The sequence below is a fragment of the Phalaenopsis equestris genome, unplaced genomic scaffold (assembly GCF_001263595.1).
Source record: "Phalaenopsis equestris unplaced genomic scaffold, ASM126359v1 Scaffold000840, whole genome shotgun sequence".
Classification (NCBI taxonomy): domain Eukaryota; kingdom Viridiplantae; phylum Streptophyta; class Magnoliopsida; order Asparagales; family Orchidaceae; genus Phalaenopsis; species Phalaenopsis equestris.
The window spans coordinates 793,067-817,632 of NW_018165280.1; the positions used below are offsets into that span (position 1 = coordinate 793,067).

The 24,566-nt window shown below is 33.2% G+C and overlaps 1 protein-coding gene across 1 annotated transcript in view; it reads right to left on the bottom strand.

Moving 5' to 3' along the window:
• LOC110031552 (beta-carotene isomerase D27, chloroplastic-like) overlaps positions 1 to 9,335 on the bottom strand; it is a 10,140-nt gene extending 805 nt beyond the window's left edge. The window contains exons 1-5 of the mRNA XM_020734800.1: positions 9,053 to 9,335; positions 8,784 to 8,939; positions 4,238 to 4,359; positions 3,971 to 4,032; positions 3,565 to 3,671 (exon numbers count right to left, since the gene is read on the bottom strand). Coding sequence (XP_020590459.1) covers positions 3,565 to 3,671; positions 3,971 to 4,032; positions 4,238 to 4,359; positions 8,784 to 8,939; positions 9,053 to 9,335 — 730 coding nt within the window. The remainder of the gene's footprint in view (positions 1 to 3,564; positions 3,672 to 3,970; positions 4,033 to 4,237; positions 4,360 to 8,783; positions 8,940 to 9,052) is intronic.
• Positions 9,336 to 24,566: the final 15,231 nt, after the last annotated feature.

A 24,566-nucleotide genomic window follows, 5' to 3' on the forward strand; every position in this document is an offset into this window, starting at 1 on the left:
TATATATATATATATTTTAGGTACAATAATTAGTCATTGTAAATAAATAAATAAAAGAAAATTAAAATATATTTAGGTTGGGGACGGAATATGATGAAGCTTTTGATCTCCAAGCACCCGATTCAAAACGACGGCCAATCTCACACCTCCTTGTGCGATTCGTTTCGTCACAATCGGCAACCGTGAATCAAAGTATTCATCTAACAACAATCAAATAATGCAAAATGTTTAGTAACTATTTATTCAAGCAATAATACAATATTATAAAGTATAAAATCACGTGCAAATATTTCAACTACTATATATATATATATATATTCATCTTTTTTTATTAATATCCATCCATTTGAATGGCACAATTGAAATGTTAGTTTTCTTTTATTTTTTTTATTTTTTTTTTATTAAGTGGTTATCAAGATTATTGATTCATGCAAAACACTAGAATTTTAAATTCATAAATCTACCTTCTAAATTATAATGAAATATTTTATTGCATTTTTATCCTGATACACTACTTTATTTTGATATGTTAAGACGGTGATTTATATATCTATTCTTTTGCACAATATAAATTAATTAATAAAGCTATGACACATTGAATTTATTTGGTATTACAATAATATTGATATTAATCATTACTTTTGATTTCACTAAATTCATGCTTAATCTTAAGCCTGTCTTTTAAAATATTCCCATTTTTTCAACGTATTTAATTATAATATTCAGGATATAAAACTTGTATTAATTATTCATAATAAGAGCCATCCAAAATTTTTAAATAAAGGATACATGCCATTTTCTCTTGCTAAATCTCTCTCCTCTCTCTTCTTTTTATAGTTCTGTTTGAAGGAAACTGGTTTGAGCAATATGAATTTACAGACTAATCAAAATTCAAGATTATAAAGATAATTTTTATAAATCACGAATCCTTAGAAAAGTAAAATTTTTAATGTAAAATTAAATTAATTTTGACATACCAATACAATTTCTAATTAAAGTTATGTATTGTAGTATATTCTTTATAATTTTATTTTAAGAAATTCTTCTTGTAATTTTTGTAATTCTTCTTTGGCTTAGATAAAGCAAAGCTCAACAAAAGCTATAAATGTATATTCACGGACACGCACACGGACACGCACATCAAGTTTTTGGTTGTTGGTTTTCTAAACAGTAATAATATTTTTCTTAAAGCAAACCGTATCATCCTACCTTGTTCTTTTCAAATGAAGTAATTTCATAATATAGTTACACTTTTAGGCTAACTCATTCACTTTGATCTCTTTTCCCTTGCTTTTACTCACTGTCTTTGCAAAACATTCTAGTTATTTTCTGCCTTGATTTTCTTTTTATTTTCTTTCATTCTCTTAAAAGCACTTTTCTTCTTAAAATATGTAGTTATCAATGGAATACTCCTTTTCTTCAAGTAATTTAAATCTATAGTTTGAAGAAAACCGTTTCAAATTTTTAGTGGAGTAACTTGACTAACAAATTTTATATGATGATTAAAAACTTCTATTAATTATTAATTTTATATGCTGATTAGATTTTTCCTTTTCAAAATTATCGATTTCTAAATTGTTGCATTTTCCAAAATTTTGTGATAAAAATTATGAAATGGTATTTACTATTATATTTTTTGCAATATTTTACACTGATCCAATTAATCAATTTTGAATTAAATAAATAACTTAAAATAACTACAAACTAATTCAAAAAACAAAAGGTGAAACTCTTCTTACTTTTTTTTTTTTTGTTGTAAGGAGGCGACCTTAGATATCCTCCTATCACGGGAAAGAATATTACGTCCGTTTGTCCAATCATGGGAGGTCAGATCACATACACGTGAATTTGCGCCAATGTGACCTTCCGTGACAGGACGTATAGATGTGTGATGTCCGAACATAATATTTCCTCTCTAACATATGAGCTATTTAATACCACCTTACTTTTTTAGCATTTTTCTTCAATATCATCATCTTTAAAAAAATACTAGTTATTAAACTTTAAAATTTAGTACATGCACAAAACTTTAACTGATTTATAAAATTAAGATTTAGCTTTTTAGTATTGGATGCGTGCAACACACCTACAGCCAACAACGAATTACATGAAAGAGTTTGTGAGGAATGAGAATCTGCATACAGATGCGCTCTCCTATTATTCTCGGTCCTTAAGTACATGGCACACCTAATATTTTTATGCCACATTGCTCTTTAACCTTCTCCTTCAACATCATCAAATCTTAACAAGGTTGACCAAGCGTTCCTAATTTTTCTTCATAACAATTAAATTATGTTTCACTAGTGGGCGACATATTATAACATCTTTGACTGTGCACATCCCTTCCTGCAATGATTTTATCATAAATAATAATTTAAGTGCAAATCGAAGAGACCGTTGGGCTGCCGCAGTGGGACCTTTTCAGCTCTTAACCACACACATTTGTTAGTGGTGGCTTCTTCACTGTTATCTTCTCTTCTTTAGAAATAAGTGTATGTGCATGATGTTCAATTGCTGGGCTTTTTTATAAATATTTCAACGTAAGAAAGTTTGATTCAGAAATTGTGATAAAAAAAATTTATTTTTGGTTTCTGGTAAATCCCATCATGCACCCTGAGTGATGGGTACGTGGCCCCTTGATTAGCTCACCAGATCTTGACCATAGCTAATATATATTGTCTGTACGTAGTGTATCTTACTGTTCATTAATGGAACTTTAATTCTTCTGGAATTAGGTTGTTTCTGATCAAATTTAGCTACAGTTCCATTATCATCTCTGCTTTATCTTTTTGTTTAGAACCCTAAACCCCTCATACTTTCTGCAACCCTTAAACAAAAAACAAAGATCATTGCAGGATGCCCAAGTCCTATTGTAGTCCCCACCTTAAGGATATTGAAAATGTATAGATCTTTTAGAAAATTTCTTGATTTAGGAATAGCCACGAAAAATTCATCCTTAGACATTTGCGTTACATATTGGTTTTATTCTAACTTTTGAGTGTTTTAATGATTTATTTTGAGTTGACAATACTTGATTTTTTTTAAGTATTTATATCTAACACCAAAACTTTGCATTTTATACTTATATCATCTAAAATTTCTCACATCAGACAAAATAAATTAGTACTATCTTAATTTTAAGAAAGTGAAATACATGTTTCATACATAGATAAAGTGCCATATACATAAAAATTGAAATCAAGGTGTTAGATCCGTAAATTTATATGAATTAATTAAGTGGTATGCCTGTAAATCTTCCTTTTTTCTTACTACTGAAATGTGGTTGTTTGTAGAAAGCAGATACGTTTAGAAGACAGAAGAACCTGTCGCTTTCATTTCCATGCATGCTGAACTACATGCTTGCTATTTTGACAGCTTTTTTAATCTATTTAAATTTTAATATATATATATATATATATATATAGGCATTAAAATTTTAAAAATCAGACATATAAATACATAAAAAAATTAGTAGCATGTGTGAGTGATCGGTGCGGCACTTTCTGATACAATTATTAGGTTATGGAGAGAAAATGGTGATGCAATGGAAAAATGAAAGCTTACTGGGAACCATGGTGGTGGGCATCCCAAGAGACTTGTAAATGAATTTCTGAGAAGGCAACTTGCACAGATTAGTGCACATCCCCACACAATTTGTTGCCTCCAAAAACCTAAACCACATTAAGCACTTACAATTAATCTCTTAATGCTTGACCATATATATAATTCTAGATTCATGACTTATGCAATTAAAATCTTATTTACCAATTTGTATCAATGCTTAAATATCTTACTTAATCTCTGCAAGCATGTAAATGAGCACTAAAGTGAAGTGATAAATAAATAATTAAAAAAAATTACGTTTTAAGGGCATGACAGTGTTAGGGGAAGATTTCATCATAAAGAGCTTTGAGAAGATAATGATATATATATATATATATATATGAATCGGATGAGAGGCAGATAGCACCTGCAGTGACGAATGTAGACCACGTTTTTCTCCCTTTTTCGGTGGATTTCTGACTCCCTCACCTATAAAATTGTAAAAGTATATGTTAAAAAAAAAAAGGGTTATTATGTAAATAAATAAGAATTGAGTGGTCTGTGTGCAAAACTTCCTAATTTATTTCTATTCAAAATTAAAGATCAGCACAACTATATTAGATAAGATTTAATAGACCTAAACTTTCCCCCACATTATAGAGAAGGAACAGATTATATAGTTTTGCAAATATACCTCGCAGGTGCCGACAAGCCAGGAGAAAAAGATTGTTGTAATTCTTGCAAAAAGTTCTCTTGAAAATTTTGATGGTGTTGCCAGAATGGAGGAAGTTTGCAAGATTTTAAAAAGAACGCCGCCTCAAAGGCCTCGAGATGCTTAGGTCAGTTTTAGGCATTTTTCAAGAAAATTTAATGCTTTATATATATATATATATATATATGTAGTGAAGCATCGTTTATCAGGAAATAGAACGGAAATAGTTGTAATTATTAGGACTGTTGGTAAATTAGTGTCTTTGATGTCTGATATATATTAATTGAAGGGAAGCTCATTTATCTTCATTTAGTTTAAAAATTAAATAAATTTGAGAAAAAATAATATGAATAATATTAAAGAGAAAAGAATAAATTTAATAATATTAGCTTTTAAAAAAATTTTAGTTAACATTAACTTTCAATTTAATGGATAATAAGATAGTTCTATATAAGTTTAACCCTTATAAATAAAAGTTAACCTTTTTTAGTTATAATTATGATTATTTATCATATATGTTTATTATCTAAAAAAGGATTTTTCAAAAATTTTTAATTCACTTGAAAAGACATACGTAAAAGACAGACACATATTCTTTTTTTACTATTATTTATATCACGTATGTTGGGGATGTGTCCAACACGTGTCTAGGTTTGTGGCGGATCCGACACTGCTTAAATTTTTAATTAGAAATGTCCATGCATCATAAAATTTAATTTAATCCTAAATGAAATGATAAGCTATAATTATATGTTTAGGGTTGGCATTAAAGATGAATTTAATAGTGGGTGTCTTGACTGAGATATTGTCTCAATGAAGAAATATTGGTTGCAAAAAGTGCTTACAATTTTTTTTTTTCAGCAATCAACAAAAACAAATGAATTCAATGGCTTCTATGATAAGGACCGAGAGTGCTAGATGTGTTAGTTCTCTACACATCAAGAGATTAGAATAAAGGCAAAAGACACAAAATATTAAGTTGTTCGTTGACAATCAAAATTTACATCTTCATAAAACACTAAGTGTTAGATTTTCATAATGCATAACAACTGTTAAGATCAAATTCAAGTCAAACTCGCCAAGTTCTGGTTCAAGGGAAATTGGGCTAAACTAAACCCTAATTTTTTTTGTCTAATTCAGGTCGGGTTATCAAGTGGGTTGAATTTTTACACTCCTGCTTAAAGAAAAGGGAAATAATAGATAGAGATCAACATAAAAGTGAGAAGATGTGAAGATGATTAGTTGGATTCCTTAAATGGGAAAATGGACATGTCAAGATGTTGATGATATTGGGTTGTAGCATTTGTGGCCGTTGTTTGCAAAAACATATCCAAGGAAATGCAGGGGGTAGATTTCGATATGATTTGTTAATGAATTAAAAGGAGAATCAAGTGAAACATTAACAGTCGAAGCCTCGTATATGAGAATAGGAGGACAACATGTTGCATGATGGTAAGAAGATTGTTCATTATTTATGAGGTTATTCAAGTAATTGAGATAAGTCGTAGTAAAAACCTTGGCATCAACTCAAAAAAATTGAGGTAGATGTACATGAATAGGAAGATTCCAAACATTTTCAAGAAAGTGTTGATGTTCTTATTTAGCAACTTAATTTTATTCAAGAGTCATATATAGGAGGGCTACTAAATTGATGAATTATTCCTCCATAAGAATGTTAAATTGCCATCCTCCCATTTGCTTGATTAGTGTCATTTTAAAAAGGGGATTTACATGCATGTATACCACTAAAGTTAATGTATTTTTATATCTAACACATAAATATTTATATTTACTTTTATAGAGTTCTAGTCATAATATTTCATCAAAATTTATTCCTGAAAATATATATTTCATGTAATGTCTGCAATATTTATTATTCCATTTATAAATTAATTAAGATGTCATAATCATGAAAAAAAAGAGTAGATGTTACGTATATAAATTAATAAGAATTCAATGGCATGAATTTAGATGTATAAAAATAGCAAATGAACGAGTTTTATCATATTTAAATGCATCATGCTATATCGTATTTGAGAAAACTTATATATGATCTGAATTTTAAAGTTTTTAACTAATTTGTTAGTTTTTTTTAGGGGGGCATTTTACATACATACCACCTAATTCCTATGTATTTGCATTTATATCTAACGGCGAAAGATTACATTTTTTTTTTTTACAAATATACCACCCAAATCATTCATTTCACGTACAAAAATATCAATATTTTAACTTAAAAAAAAAAATGAAATATACCTTTTTAATGCATGCAAAATTGGTTTGATAGGCAGTTTATAATTTAGCAATTGATACTAGTTAGCAAATGAATAAATATAAAATTTAAATATTTGACATAAAAATGCATATGAATTCAATGATATGTATGTAAATACCTGCCTAGTTATTATTTGAGTTCAATCCTAATGATATTGCTCCATTTACAAACATTGGTTTAGAGGAATTATTTTATATATAGAGATAATAATCTAAATAACATCTCCCAAAATTTTAAAATCATATTCATCATTTAATATATATATCATTATTGTATAAATATTATGTTATTTAAATTATTTTAACTTCTCTTCTTTCTAGTTTCATATTCAATCCAATTTTCAAGACTTCGAAGCAAATATTATAAGAAAAACAATTAGGGCTGTCAAAAAAACTTGTTGTTCGCGAACAGTTCATGTTCGGTTCGTCAATGAGTTTGTGTTCGATTCGTTCAATAATTAAACGAGACGAATGTGAACAATTTTTTTTTTTGTTTGGTTAGTTAAACAAACCAAACACAAATAGTGATGTGTTTGTTCATGTTCGAATCGTTATTGTTCAAAATATAAAATAATTTAAAATAATTATATATAAAAAATTTATGATATTTTAAAAAATTAAAATTTATAAATTATAACATATAATAAATTAATAATAATAATATATTAATATATTATATTAGTAATATACTAATATAGATATTATATATTTATATAATATAAGTTATATAATTAATATAATATATTACTTATATATATTAACATTAGGGATGTTAAACTGGCTCGTCGTTCGAGAACATCTCGTGTTCGGCTAGTTTGTTTAATACATAGGTAAGTCTGTCTGTACATCTGACAGATTTTGATTGGAGTCCTGATGCAAAACAATCACTTTACGACACATACATGTAAACTTATGATGGCGCAGCCTCCCCATTCACCATTGTCTATATGTCCAAACATGAATGAACTAATTGTTCTATTTTAGGAAAAAGGTTGTCTTGAATAATTAAATTTATTTGAAAGTTTATATATTGAAAAATCAATGTTATGTAAGGCATGTTATGTATGTTTGTGTGAAAGGTATGGTAGCTGCAGTCCAGTGAGCGTCGTCTTCCCCAAAGGATCTCCACTCAGGCTGACGCCGAGTACCGCACTCAAGACAGCAGCATGATTTATGGATTCACAAACCCATAGCCTGATCTTACAGTGCTCAAAATACATGGATCTACACGGCCGCATCCTCTCGCGAAGGCGCTCCACCTTCAAGCTTTCCGCTGCCGGATTAGCTCTTTACCGCACCCTTCAGATCATGAGGAGCATCAGAATCCTTATGATCTTCACATGGATTCATGGCTACCTTCGACTAATGGTCGTGCGTCCGACGAAGACTGGAGCTGCTTCTGACCACTACTCTTGCTGAATATTCTAGTTCTTTAGCACACATCAGTTATTATTATTATTTTAGGAGATTGGTTGGATTAGCATAAATTTGATACACACATATTTGATACACACATAATGTGGGCTTAAATTGGTCGAGTTAGAGCGAGCTCATGCCTTAAAAAATATCGTGTTCATTCTGCTCATTTATATATCAAGCTCAAAAAATATATTTGTATTCAGCTCGTTTCTTTAATGAGCTGAACATATGTTGTTCACAAACAATAAGCAATTTTGACGACCCTAGTGTTATAGTCGTAGTAGGATGTTAATTGCAGCGGCGAGATTTAAATCTTATTATTTATATTAATTTATATTTTATTATATGTTTTTTAATTAATTGTTTCATTTGATTATAGTTTTTTAAGCTTTGCAATCAATTAAATTATTTAGAAATAAAGCTTATTGATTCTATATATAATTTAATTTCAAGCCAAAATGATCCAAACACGAACAAATAACTCTTTGTTCGTGTTTGGCTAGTTTATATTTCAAGCTCAAAAGAATTGTTTGTGCTTGACTCATTTGCTTAAAAAATAAGCCGAACACGAGTTACTTAATATGTTGAACAAAAGTTTGTTCGCGAACAACAAATTATAGAAAATTTAGGCATCTTACATAGATTACAAATTCGATTACAGGCATATTATTGTCAATTTTATGCTCAATAAACAGAGAGAAATTAAGCTCAAAGTGTAATAATAATTTTTATGAAATTTTTTCAACTAAACCAACCAACCAACTAACAAAAAAAAGAAACATTAATGCTTAGTTAATACTATTCATAGCAATTATGTATATACTAAAAGAAGAACTTGCCATGGAGAAGATAAACTCTGGTAAAGCCCTGTTCAGTGCTTCCAAAACTTTCTCCTGCTGCTCCATGGCTCCATGCCTTCTCGAAATCATGGTCGCTGCCTCCACCAACCCCTCATACCCTTCCCTATTCTCCCCATTCCTTATCTTCACCCCTACAAATTCATAATCACATATAAATTATTATTTCAACCATGACATAATAAAATAGAAACAAAGCCATATAAAAAAATATTAGACTTAAATGACTTGAATATTTGATCTCCACCTAAAGTGGCTTGTATGCAACTTGACATGTAGTTGATGGCAAGGCCATCGAACCAGTTATCCTCATAGACCTTCCTCTCCGTTGCCGGCGAAGCCGAGGCCGGTTTGGCCTCTAATGCTCCGCCGCCAACTTTGGGGCAGTTCGAGCTTCTCGCCGCCGCCGTGGAAGGATTCTGTCGTGGTGGTGGTGGCCGAGGCTTCGGGAGGCGTGTTCGGCGCCGGATTGGTGGGCGAGGGAGGAAGCCGGTTGATTTATGATGAAGATGAAGAGGATATATTTTCATTGCTTGTTTGTTCGTTAGCTCTTGAGGTGCGTATATTGGTTGCATTGGATGGGTTATATATCGATGGTGGAGGGAGTCGAAATCCAAGTGGGATAATTATGATTTCGGTTTCCTTTTTATGTGAATACAAATTATTATTTATTTATTTAATTTTGTGCAGATTCAAGATACAAGTAGGGGTGTAAACGAGTGCTCGCTCGTGTTCGGCTCGTTTATATTTTGAGCTCAAAAAGTGTGTTCGTGTTCGGCTCGTTTGTTTAACGAGCCGAACACGGGCTGTTCACGAACAAAGAGTCCTTTTAACATCCCTAATCATGTAGCCATAAGACAAAAAGGATTTGAGCAAGATTTAAAAATTATTATTTATATTAAAACATCATTTGAATCTAATTTAATAATTTTTATTATATTTTCTTAATCAATATTTTAATTGGTTATAAATCTTTGTAGCCTTGTAGTCAATTAATTTTTTTTAAAAGTAATACTTAATATATGAACTTGATGAGTAGTATTTCGAGCCAAAACGAGTCGAACACGAATGAACACATCTTAGTTCGTGCTCGGCTCGTTAACTTATCGAACAAAATTAAGCCGAACACGAGCTTCTTAATGAGTCGAACACGAGCTATTCGAGAACAACGAGCCGTTTTGACAGCCCTAGATACAAGTGAATAAATATCTGTCTTAGCTAATTTCTAGTTTACAAAATAATAACTTACGAATCGGGGGAAGGCAAATAAACGAGGGGAGCTTAACAAGCGGAAAAATAATAACATAAGCCACGTGTTAAGTGAGTCTCATCATTCTTTATACTGGTCAAGGCCAATGTATTACTGTGGGGCCCGCTTAACAATTGACGCCCCACCATTAGACTCCTAACACAAACTACGTCCTGATGTAATATTTCCTCTAACAAGGTAAGCTCAAAAGGTCGAAATTTTCAAAATAGGTAACACATATAATTAAATTTAGTATGAACATAATCGCCTAGCATTGTGGGCTCTGACGTGTCAGCTAATAAGCCAATCGCCAAGCTTATTTGCTGCGGTAGCCTCTGTGAACATAATCAGGAGTAAAAGGCTTGACCACACACACATATATATATATATATAATATATATATATAAATTTAGCTGTTACAATAAAATAATCATACATTGTTCAATTCTTATCCCATTTTGATGTTATTCACATCGTTGACAGATGAAGTAATTCTCTACGCACAACTTGCAGAATTTGCAAACATCCATATTTCGTGATAAAATATAAATGGGAATCATGCAGCAAGGATAAATCATTGCATATCGCTCAACTCTCATTCATTTATTGTGTTCATGATATCGTTGAAAAGGTGACTGAATTTTCTACAACTTTCTTGTAGACTGCTCCTGACAAATCTCGAGGAAAAAATGGCAGCAATTTGTGAATGTTCAAATTTTGTGGCAAAGTAGGAATGGGAAGACACTCCGGAAAGATAAAATCTCCGCTCATCGCTCAAATCTAGTCCGATTTTGACGTTCTTGATCTCTTTGGAAAGATGACAAAATTCTCTACAATTTTCGTGTTGACCGCTCCTGATGAATCTAGACGTACAAATTACAGAAATTACAAACGTTCATATTTCATAGCAAAATATGAATTGGAACCATCCTGTAGGAATAAAATCACCACATATTATTCAATTCCCGTCCGATTTTGACATTCTTGATATGTTTCGAAAGATGAAACAATTTTTATAATGACTGCTTCTGACGAATCTCGACGAAGAAATCACAACAATTGCCAATGTTCAAATTTTTTGGCAAATTAGTAATTAGAGCCAGCCCTATAGTAATAAAATAAACACAGGTCACTAAATTCTAATCCGATTAAGACGTCCTTGATATCATTTGGTCAGTCGCTTTCTCCATTCATCTGAAACAATTACAATCATTTTTCGAGCGATTGTGCGGGCAACTGTAAAATTTCCTTTCATAGCTCCCCTTATGGTAAGACGTATACACCACATACAATAAAATGCAATAACAATAAACTTTTAGATTGATAATTCCTTGTGATGATGCTGGATTACTTGAACTCATCTATACTCAATTGCTCTACAAAACAACAATATAATCAGCAAAACAGGAATTAACAATTTTGTGGTATGGATGTAAATTTACATCAAAGAAACCCGCTACATAAATTTCTCACGGTTGTTGCAGATTCTATTCAAAAGTCTGGGTAGATAAAAAAGACAATAAAAAGCAATCAATACACGCAGGCCTTCAATTCCATATATAAAATTCTATATAAATTGGGCTTACAGCTATCGTCCTCTTTATTCTGCCATTAACAATCTTGATGTTGGAAGTTGTTAGCAAATGCTAAGAATAGAGCAATGTCATTAAGGACAGACTCGGGCTTACAAAAAAAACAAGCAGGGAAGCCGTAATAATTTGGTTTCAATTTAAAAGCATATAAAACATTAGATATTGCTGCACATTTGCATAAGAAAAGGAAAGATCCTAGGTTTAAAGTTGAGGAATTGAGTATTGAGATGTTCTATTTTTATAAAACAAGGCATGAGGCTCGAGGCGTTTCTGAGGAGTAAATCTCAAAATTAAAATATTGATGGTTGCTTTCTCACGTACTTGTCCTCTCTTTGTTGAGCAATTGTTGTGATTTTTTCAAAAAAATTCTTCAGAAGTAGTCTACAGGAAAATTGTAGAGAATTCTGTCATCTTTCCAAAGATATTAAGAATATCAAAATTGTTATGAGAAAACAATGTGGAAGCGTAGAAATTCACACAATAATAATCAAACACAAAGGTTTACGTGGTTCGGTATTAAATTGATTCACCTACTTACACGGGGAGGAAGATTCCACTAAAAAACAGCTTGGGATTACAACTCAACGCTTCTCAACACCTTACCTCCCACATTAGTCTTATATTCTATATATATATAAGAGGATTAGGCCATATAAGGAATACCCCAAAAAGAAACAAATCAACTATAATATACACATTACATAAAAGTCATAAATATAACAATCTTCACCTCATCTCTTACTTCCAGATAAGTGAGAGATGATCAACTCAGCTCCAACACCAAATCAGTTGTACCAAGATGGTTGCCCACATATCCCCCACTCCCAAAAGGATCAATTCTCGTGTAGTTCTTCAAAATGCCCGATTGAGCAATCAGTCCTGAGCTTGAATATTCACCAAACCTATTCAATAGGTCTTCTAGATTGATAGTACCTTTGTTAGCATGTCCGCTGCATTTTTCTTCGTATCTATCTTCTTCAACAGAACATTGTCTTCTTCAATCAAGTCCCAAACAAAGTGATATCTTACATCAATGTGCTTGATACAAGCATGGTGAACTGGAGATGTAGCCAAGAATATTACACTTTAACTGTCACTTAACATCGTCAAAGATTTCTGATAAAAAATGAAGTAAACAAATAGTAACTGCATCCATATTACTTCTTTCATCGTCTCTATAATTGTCATATACTCAGCTTCAGTATTAGATAAAGTAACAACCGACTAAAGAAATGATCTTCAATTGATTGGACCTCCTACCAATGTGAATCAATTGCTCTTCATAGATTTTCGCCTATCCATATCACCTGCATTGTCTGAATAAGTGTAGCCTATGCACAAATCTGCACTGCATGATTGCCTCTTAAATACTAAGTCAATATCAATTGAACCCTTCAGATATCTTAGAATGTTCTTCACATCCTACCAATGACTCCTTCATGGATCATGCATGAGCCTGCTCACAACACCAACTGCTTGTGCAATGTCTAATCTATTACAAACAATGACATACATCACACAGTCCACTGAACTACCGATTGCATTTTTTTCCCTTATCATCTTTAGGACACTGATCTGAACTAATTGAAAGTGAGATGAAATTGGTCAACTCACAGTCTTTCTCGAGTCATCAACCCCAAATTTCTTTAACAACTTCCGAGCATAAACTTCTTGCGATTGTCAAGTCTTTCTAATTGTCTCGTCCCTAAGAATCTTTATGCCAAAAATTCTGAGCTTCGCCGAAGTGTTTCATTTTAAAATATTTGGACTGTTGATTCTTCATCTTATAGAAAGTCATTCAATCAATAGAAAATCTATTCAAGAGGACTTTGATTCCAATGGTAAGTTTTTTAATAATTATATCAATATATATATAATTAACATATTATCTTTCATTCACAATTGGAATATCATATCTTCTTCCTTTTTTTCCTTAAACCAATTAAAAGAATGTCTCATATTTGATTGTGGAGAATGAGATACTCAGCCAGCTCTGTGAATATAATAATTTAAATTAAGCATAGAAAAATGTGCATCTAATTTTTCATTCTTTCATCTTAAGCTTATCAGTTTATTATAGCAAACAATATGGCCGCAATGTTCAACGTTCTTGGGCCTGATTCCATTTGTTCATTCTAACCAAATAGTTTCCACCAAATTTGTGGGCCGGCGGAAGAGTCTGGACCTAATCTGGCCAATATTATATTGCAACAACATCAACGTTTTCTTCCCTAAACTGCAAAAACTAAAAAACAATTTTAATATTTTTATTTTTTTTGTGCTTGGTTCATCTGAAAATAAAAAACTATTTTTTATGGGATATTATAAATATTTATAGGAATACAATTCACTATTTTTTTTATTATTAGGCGAAGTTAATTATTTATTATAAAATGTAATCTAAATATTTAATTTTTTATTTGATACGTACGTGTAGCATATCTCGAATACGGATTATTATTTTAAAAGTGCATATGATATACTAAAATAATTAAGGAAGATTTGCATACATACATACCACGAAATTACTATGTAATTATATATTTGACACCTATACTTTAAATTTTAAATTTATATTGCCCAAATATTTCATATATATATATATATATATATATATATATATATATAGATATATATATATATGATTAGAATACACTAGGCCGAGTCAAACAATCCCAGATATGACACATGTCAAGGGGTCGACCTCAACGAACGTGAATAATATTTGTCAAATCATTGGGGATCACACGCGGAACAAAAAAAAAAACAGATCGAGGGGAAAGACAAATAGTCAGCAATGATGATCGTCTCACCAGCTTAAAAGCGGGAGATGCAAAAATTCATCAAGTGATGGTTTGGCTATAGCAACAACTCTCTTTAGAAGCGTGAGATACATCATTTCATGCAAAAACAATGTGGTATGCATGCAAAAATTGAAGTTTAGATGTTACATATATAAATAAATAAGAACTATGTGACATATATATATAAATCTTTTTATAAATAAATAAGCACCTAATATTCAAGTTTATCATAAATCGAGATTTTAGAGTTTATATTAATGATTTTTTGAATTATTAAACTAAATAAATAAATAAATGTGTATAAACTGTTCATCACCCGGCCAGAAACCAATGCTGGCCACTAAAGTTATAGCAAAATATTTTGATCAGCTAAGGGGCAGCTCATTTACTCCTGTAATATGCCATATATCCATTAATGTTCCAAATATAATTAATATAATTCAAAGTCATGGAAATTCATGCCAATTGCATGCCATCCACCATTATTGGAAATTAAAAAATAAATAAAATAGTTTGGTGCATGCCAAACTATTAAAAAATAAAATAATAATAGATTTGTTATTATTAAATAATTAAAATAATAAATAAATAGGAAAAATGAGGTTTAAGGAAGTGTAGGACGAGTTCAAGGAATTTGAAAATAGAATTTAATTGAATTTACGCGTACTGCTCCTGAAGAAAGGGGGCGACGTGGCTTTGAATCGGTTCGCTGCACCTGCCGAAATTCGAAACGCGGAAACCGAGACATGCCGGGTCGGCGACTTTTTTTGTAAGGTTATCGTTACAAATAAGTTTATTTTTTTTAAATTTAAAAATAATTGATTTTACTTTTATATTTTATAAATCACGGCCTTATTTATGTGTCACGTTATTAAGCTTCTGTCCAAGGCTGTTCAGTTTATTCAGATAAAATGTTTATCCTAATAAATTATTGATAAATAGTTGAACTGGATAAAATGTCTAACTGTTTGGTTTGTGTGTTTCAAAAAGAGTTAGATTTTGGATAAATGACCATATTCTTCATGAAATAAAATTATATGTAAATACTCATTTACCGGTGAGGAATCGTGGCAGCAAAAGACATCCATCTAATTTGCTTAAAAAAAAAAATTTATACCTTTAGGAAGGATGCTTTGGTGAGATGTGAGAAAGGTGGCGAGATGAGCGGGTCTCTGTTGAGAGAGGGGGCGGGTCATGCGAGGGAGGTGAGGTCGAGCGTTGTTCGGCGCAGAGAGGAGAGGAGACGAGAGGGGCTTAGGTGCGGCAGGAAGGAGTCGAGCGATCGCCGTAGAGAGGAGAGGTGAGCCAAGCTTCAATCAAGAGAGGGAGACGGCTGAGCGATGGTAGGCGAGCAAGGTCTCGGTCGTGCGCGAGAAGGAAGCAGGCGAATGGGGCTTCAGTGTGGCAGGAAGGAGTTGAGCTATCTTCGTAGAAAGGAGAAGAGAGCCGAGCTTCGATCGAGAGAGGGTAGACGAGCGATACATCTCGATTGTGCTTGAGAAAGAAGCAGTCGAGCAGACCAAATATGACTTTCGCTCCAAGTAAACGCGGATCGCGGGGTCCTACCTGCGACCCCGCAATCCACGCTTAATACAAAAATAGGAACGACGTTTAGGGATACGCCGTCAGAACACATTATCCAAACAATGGGTATCGTTTTGAAAACGCCACCGCTATGAATAAGCTCTCCCAAACGCACACTAAGATTACAACTGAGTTAAAATTACCGTAATTTTTTTTTTTTTTTTTTTGATGTGGGAGTATATATGTGTCTCAATTTATGTATAATTTATTTGAGAATTATTTTCATATCAATGTCACTAAATATTTGTAGTGATTAGCAATTAAACGCAATTTTTTAGTTCTGTATTATTGCCTTTTGAGAAGGAAATAATGTACACAATAACAAATAATAAATTAATTTTTTTTCGTAATCATCAGTCATCAAGTTATAAAATATCGGCAAAGTTTTAAAAATAATATTTTTTTTTATAAATTAATTATTTTAAACTTAAAAAAAATATATTCTAAATGGAAAAATGGCCAAATCAAAAGGCAAGACCATTTTATTATTAAAAAAAATTATTTAGGAGAAATATTACATTATGAAGCCATAAAACTAAGGGTCCGCTTGGGGGGGCTTATTCGCAGATTGTGCGTTTTGAAAATGCGTCTTATGCATTTGTTTCGCGCGTTTAGGACGCCTCCCGTAAAACACACAATTTACTTATAATAGTACCGCGGCTCGCGCCTATAGCACCGCGATCGAGCGTTTCAAATAATTTTTACATTACTTACCCCTCCGCTTTCCCCAGTTCATGCCCTAAACTCCCACAGCGTGCGAAGAGGAGATCTAAACGATCTAGATCTATCGTGCCCTAAAATTGTCGCTCTCTGAGGAGATTCAGACCATTTTCCTCTTCGATTTGCATTCTTTGTTTTGTAAGTTGTTGTCTTTGGTTACCGTAAGAATCATGAGTTTAGTATGAATGACTTCAGTTATCTTTGGTCGTCATAAGTAGCATTTCAATTTTTTGGGATAATCTCCATGGAGTTTTTCGATTATCAAGTTATCAGTGACATCTTCTAGTTTAGGGTGGTGGCCACGATCATGTGTTGATCTCTTTCGCAAATGAGTTTAATATCTTCTATTTTCAGTTTGTGATGACATTTGAGCTTCAGAATCATCTATACGTATTTCAAATCTTCCCCCTATTTCTTGGAATTTTTATTAGTCGAATAGGCCAGAATGCGTACTGCAGTTTTGGAATTGTTTTTTTCCTGGAATTTTTCGTCTCTGAATATATAAGCTTTGCTGATCTGTCACATTGGAATACAGGAAATATTTTTTTGCTACTATTTTCCCTAATTGATTATGAAGTGAGAACAAACTCATTAGCATATTTGGCTGAATACATTTTTTCTTATATTTCTTTGATTGAGGAATTGTTATGGAAAGCCCGAATACATTTCTATTATTCTCTCTATTTCTGTTATTTATTTGTTGTGATCAGTTTTGAAATGAGAATAAACTCATAAACTGACATTTTCACATGGAAGCGTTATAAATGGTTGGACAGTTGGCAATTAGCTTCTTGATAATATATGTAGCATCATTAAAGGATCCGGGATTGATGATAAATATTTCCTAATGTTGTTTGATATCACTTATTTTTAAATTTTAAGCTAAATTATTTATTTTTTTAGCTACCCTAATTGGGATAGCATTTTTGGCAAGTCGGTTTTGTTAGGTAATGTTCGCTAATGCTAGCTCTTTTAAAATTCTACCTCTTTACTTTAAACATTGTTGCTCAGTATTGCCTAATATTTGTAAGCATTCTTGAAAAATTGAATAATTTTCTTATTAGTCTCATTATGGCTAAGAACAAAGAAGCCTCTACGTCAGCTATGTGGGATAAAGATGTCACCAACTTTTTTTACAATTTATGTATTAAGGAGATTGAAATTTATAATATGTCTACCACCTATTTTAACAAAGAAGGGTAACAAAATATTTCTAAGAAATTCAAAGAAATGACCGGTCGTGAGTACGACATGTTAAAATTTAAAAACAAGTGAGATCAGCTAAAGAAGGACTAGAAGTTATGGAAGGAACTGAAACAAGGATCCACAGGATAGGGTTGGGCCCCCCCCCCCCCCCCCCCCCCCCTTATTTTGTTTAGGTTCTTTATTATTTAGCTTTCAATTTTGTCTAATATGCCCTAATTCAGATTGCATGCAGTACCAACTGCGAAAAAATTTTAGGTGTGTGGAATTGAATCGGAATTTGAAGATAAATTGGATGTAATGTTCAAGGGGGTTGTCACTACGGGGCAAAATACATTCAACTCAAGTGAGCTGGGGTTTGATGGCATATCAATCAACTTGACACCTGATTAGGTTATCGAGTGTATGTCGTGGTTATGAATTGTTGCAGAAATGAATTAGCTGCATAAACTAATTCCAAAAAGAGTATTTCAAATGACGGAAATGCAGAAATGAATGAGCTGTAGTTATGAATTGCAATTATGAGCAGTTTTGAATCGCAGAAATGAAAGAGCTGCATAAATGAATTATCGAGTCTAATGCTTTTGATGCAGTTATGAGCAATTATGCTTTCTCTCCCTCTCCTCCTCTTTCTCTCCATTCTTTTGTCTGTTTAAAATTTAAATATGTTGTGCCGATGATTGGAAGGCTTATTAAAAACTGCCACATGTGGAGCAACTTGGATGGCCTCAAAAATTTGTTCTCGGCAACCGTTGCTTTCATAATTTTGTAGTTTGAGAAGTGCCGCCGGGAAGGATAGCACAATTCTGTTATTAGAAAGATCAAAAAAAGGTATTTTGCACTTATGCTTGATTGTAGAGACCTTAGTTGCCAATATGTATTTATTCTTTGATCTGGATATATTGGAATGAAGCTGACTTGTTATGCATCTGACAATATGTAACTGTTGTTGTCAAAGTGCTTTGCTGAGAATGTTGTTGTATATGTAAACATTTTGTTGTATATGCAAGCCTTTATCTCGTTTCTGTAGAACTTAAGGCTTTTAACAAGGCAAGATTAATGGGAATAGATGGCTGTGAAATTTTTTTTTTTATATTTTTTATGTATACTCATTTTATGGATATAATTGTGGAGCAGCTTGGATGACCACAAAACTTTGTTGTCGGCAACCGTTGCCTCCATATATCGGTAATTAAATTTTCTATATTTCCACAATTTTTTGACTAATCTATTGTTCTTTAAATAACTGTCAGACGATGAGTTCCAGATATTCAGGGAAGTCCGGGTAGGAGATGTGTCGGTGCGGGCTACCGACCTTGCTACTCACATCACGCCATACACATAGCCACGGGAGATAATTTTACAAGTGTCGCGGTGGGGACAAGGACAGGAGGACTGCACTTTCTTTAGGTGGGCCGACACTACGTCCGTTTCTATGATAGCTCAACTTGACACCGTTGCTCCAAGTTCGTGGGTATCAAAATTTAAGAACATCACTTTTAATTCAAGTGCTTCCATTTCTACAGCATCCCACTCGGACAGGTTCGTTCAGGGTTCGGAGTGTCAGAGCCGGGCGGAATGGGCCGTGATATGCTGCTACATGTTAAAGTCAATATCATTATTTTTTTCTTGTAATTTTAACATGTTATTTTTTCTTCTTTTTAGGGTTTCATTATAGTACATATTAGTATGTTAAGTTGTATTTCAATTTTGTTTTGGTAACTGTGTTTGTATGATGTGATCTGAAATATTTAAGTGATATAAATATTTGTATTTTTATGCTTCACTTTTGAAGTTTAATTTTAAGAATTTTTTTTTTATTTTAATGTTCCTATAATTCACATTTTTCTTTCTTTTATGATTGCATTAAGAAAGTTGATAAATTTGTAATAAAATATATAAATAAACTGTTTACAAAATACATAAATTAAACAGTTATACAGCTTATCTAGATAAGGGGCAGATTGGTCATTTATCTAGAATCAGTTGTTTTCCAAACGCACAAACCAGTCAGTTAACTTATCTGAATCAGCTGATCATCAACAGATTATCATGATAAGTTAGATAACATAGTTAGTAAGGCACTTTTGAACTTCGATGTTGTGGGTTCAAGCCTTATAATAGTTTTTTTTTTATAGTATTGGTTTATTTTTTTTCGTTCAAATTATTTAATTTTTTTAAAAAATATAATTAAATTATATAAAATTTAATAAATACTATAATCTGAATTAAAAAATTTAATAAAAATTAAAAGTCAAAATTATAATTGATGTGTGCTAGAAAATTCGAGACGGTAGAGTAATGAATTATTTTATTAGTGTTGCATGATAATTCAACACATATTCAAATAAAAGAAAAAGAAGCAGTAGAAACACCTGCAGCATTTATGTGAAAAATCCATAAAGGGAAAAAACACGGGATCTGCTCAACTGAATAAATTTATTATAAAATTATGATCACAATAACAATCACTTGTCACAAGCGGGAAAGTGTTACAAGTTTTCCAAAGTTATAACGCGAACGTGGCACAAACAATAGTGATAAACGATGACCGCTAGGTGGTGGTGGACCGCAGTAGGTGGTGGTCGACGGTGGCGGGAGTAGTGTTGAACTTTAGCTCATTCTCAAAACTTCAAATTCTTCCTCAAGCCTCATGCTTTCCTCCCCCCCTCATGAGAGGGATGATGCTTTATTTGTAGTGTTTTTGGTGTAATTAATTCTTAAATATGAACTATTTTGATTGGATGACTCAGAGGGTTTTCCTTAATCAAATACCATTTGATAGACATTTAAGTGTCTTAAAGATGTGAGAATTGAGAGTTTTTGGGCTCGTTGGATTCGTCTTGCTAAGACACTCGATTTGATTATGAACTCGCTAGATTCGACATCAATTTGTCCTCTCAAATATCACTAGAAACCTTGCAAAAGTGGTTCATTGTTTTCTCTCACCAACGTGACATTTGATGTTGTGTTTCTTCACGTAGGATGAAGCTCTCCTAATGGTAGGAAAGGTGGCGGCATTTCAACAAATCTTGGTGAGGTCCCCTCCACTCCTCCAAAGAATGAAGAAGCTCTCCTGTAGAAGGAGATTCCAACAAAGTTCTAGCGGTGCTTCGACGTTCCTTCCTCAATCTAGGTAAAGCTCTTCTTTAGCATAGGAGAAGTAAAAACTTGTTTCATTGTCAGCCAAGCTCTTTCTTCACAAAACTCTCCACGCACACTCAAATGACGTGATGAAAGAAGAGAAAGAAGATGGAAGAAGAAGGAGAAGTTGGGAGGTAACCAAATCCCTTGAGCTTCTCTTTGAGGAAGTTGAAGAGCCTCCCTCCTTTTCCTTGCTCCAAGCTCTAAGCTCCAAGAAAACCTTAAGCTCCTTGAGGAAGATGATGGAGTTCTCCCTTGTGCTTTTCTATGCTCTCAAAGCTTCAGGCCAAAAATTGAAATGAGAGGAGATAATTTGAAATTGGGGAGATGAGGGGTTAAAATAGTCCTTTCCTTCTCATTTGCTAAAAATGACCTTGCTAAGCCTTCTATGAAGCTTCTAAAAGAGGCGTGGAAGAGATGTAATTACCCTATTTTCACATCCCTAAAGCAAATCTCTTATAATCCCAAGAAATCTTGCAATTTTGATTGCCTAAGAAGGTGTGGCGTGGTAAAAAAACCTCATAATCAGGATTTTTTGTATCCTAGAAGTGAATCTGCTCCTAAGCGACGTGACCCTAGCGCCTAGGCGCTCAGTCTAATTCTATGGCGTCAGGCCCCTGACATCTAGGCGCCACTTGGGTGGCCCCTCCTTTCCAAGGGCTATGGAAAATGATTGTTTTGGTGCCTAGGCGCCTGGGATTGGTGCTTAGGCACCAGAAACTGGCATTAGACTTTCAGGGGCTCGATTTGGAGGCTATGGAGGTCTGGTCCGAAAATGTTGATTTTGGCGTAGACCATCCGGTGGAGGATTTCTTCGATCCATGAGCTATGGGGGACCAAGCATGGGCTTCAAAAATATGTATTTTTATCGGTCTTTTATAGGGGAAATCATCGCTAACGGTCTCCCTAGATCACGGGTTGTGGGTAAGGTGTTCCGAACCTTAAATTTTGCTTGGTTGACCGTACTATGATTCTCATTGATTCGAAAACCACGGAAGCTTGATTATTGCTAGAATGCGATCTCGTAACTCAGAGAAGAAGATTGTAGGGGTTTTTTCTGCTGACGGGCATCCCAGACTCTGGGTTGGGGGGGGGGGGGGGGGGCGGTAAAATCAGCCTGAACCCAAATTTCTTTAAATTGGGTGAGCGAAATCCTCACGATTACCCTTGGCTTCAAAAGAGTCTAGATTGATGGTGTTGGGTCTCTCAACATTAGAATAAAGGTAAAACATGTCTGGAGTCAAGTTTGAATCCCACCTTATGGTGAATTTTTCCGTAGTGAATGTATGATGGCTTCTGACCTCTCTTGACCCAGATAGGCTCTGAATGGATACCGAGGGACCTCTAAACTCCGGGATGGACATCAAACATGTCCATTGCCTTGAGTAGGCCAACTCAACAGTGAATTCTCCCAAGTAAGAATGAATCGTTACAGACCCCAGTTTTGTGCCCCAAACAAATATCAGTGGTCTCAAATGGGTGTCTTGAGCTGCGAAACGCTATGAATGAGCAATGGATCATCCCGAGCGAGTCGAGCGGACACCTATACATGTGACGTCAAAAATTGACTCCAAAAAGCGTCTTAAAGTTGAAGGCATTGCCTAACGGGCTTCGTTTCCCACAAAGGGCACCAAACTTATGTATGCTAGAAAATTCCCTGCGATAGAGTAATGAATTAACTTCTTAGAGTTGCAAACAACCATTAGAAACACAAGAAGTTCTTACATGGAAAACTCATAAAGGGGAGAACCACGGGGCCCAGTCCAGCTGAAGACTTTTGCCATAAAATGATGATTACAGTGACAACCACTTGTCTTATAAAGGGGAGAACCACGGGGCCCAGTCCAGCTGAAGACTTTTGCCATAAAATGATGATTACAGTGACAACCACTTGTCCTATTGGCGAGAAAGAATTATAAGGTTTCCCGAGTTACAAAGTCGACGTGCGACAACCAATAGCGATTGATAGCGTCTAGTAGGTAGTGGACGACGGCTGTCAGCGGCGGTTGTTGGTGATAGGTGGTGGCCGTCAGCAGTTTACGGTGGTTGTCAGTGTCGGGAGTGGTGCTGGACTTCAATTCCTTTCTCAAAACTTAATGCTCTTATTCAAATGTCAAGCTCTCTTCCCCCCTCATGAGAGGGATGAGGCTTATTTATAGAATTATAGATTTAATTGATGTCGGAATATGAACCACTTTGATCGGATAACTCAAGAGCCTCCCTCAATAAAGCGGCGTTTGATGGACATTTGAGTGCCTTAACGATGTTGAAATTAAGTATCTTGGGCTCGTTGAATTCGTCTTGCCAAGACACTCGATTCAACTATAAGCGTGCTAGATTCGACATCATTCTGACCTTCCAAATTTGTCTGATAACCTTCTAAGTGGTTTATTGTTTTGATCAGGGCTTGATCTGACTCGGAAAGGATCAAGTTGGGTATCTTTGGGTCGATCTCGCTGAGCCAATCATATTGACTGTAAGTTTGCAGAAATCGGGCCTACAAATGACTTATTATCAGTTTAAACATTTCCTGCCTAAAATATTATTTCGAGATCAGCGCTATGCCTCAAGATTCATGACAAATGATGTAAATTTGTTGATACCTTGTCAATAGTATAAAATAAAATGACTTTAGTTGTAATAATTTTCATTTAAATTTGCATTGCACGATAAATCAGTCTTAATGACTGAAATTAAGTTAATCTTTCATCCTAATTTATAGCAAATAATAATTTAAAATACATTCAGTTTTTAAAAAGGTTAAAAATAAATATATAAAAAATGTTATTTTTAAAATCTTGCCTTGTAAAATCTGAGAAGATATTCACTTTCTCAAAACCTGTATTTAACATTTTTGAAAACTAAAAATACTTGAAATTATTATTAATTGATCCATCTTTTGAGGTAAACTTAAATAATAATTTCATATAATTAAAGTTATTTTATTTTATTTTATAACATTAATTTTTTTAATTTTTATTAGTTTTTTTTTTTAATTGAGATTATAATATTTATTCAATTTTATATAATTTGAATTTATCTATTTGATTTAATAATTTAAAATAATAATTAAAACACCATCCTCCACAATGGTGCATGAACCCACCTTCACAAAATTAGGGTTTAGACTGATTCTAGATCTCTTACTAGAAAATACTTTTCTAAAATTTTGCCTAAAATATCACAATTATGGAGTGAAGGAGCAAGGGGCGTATTTATTTCGAATTCCTTATTTTAGATCTCTTACTAGAAAATAGAAGTTGAAATTAAAAACATTAACTTCAATTAGTTGAAACAACATAGCTAACGGTTAGGGCTGTCAAAAAAGCTCGTTATTCGTGAATAGCTCGTGTTCGGTTCATTTACTTAACGAACAAGCCGAACACGAACGAACAAGTTTTTAAATCTCGAATTATAAACAAACCGAACACGAACAACTCTTTATTCGCTCCTGTTCAACACGTT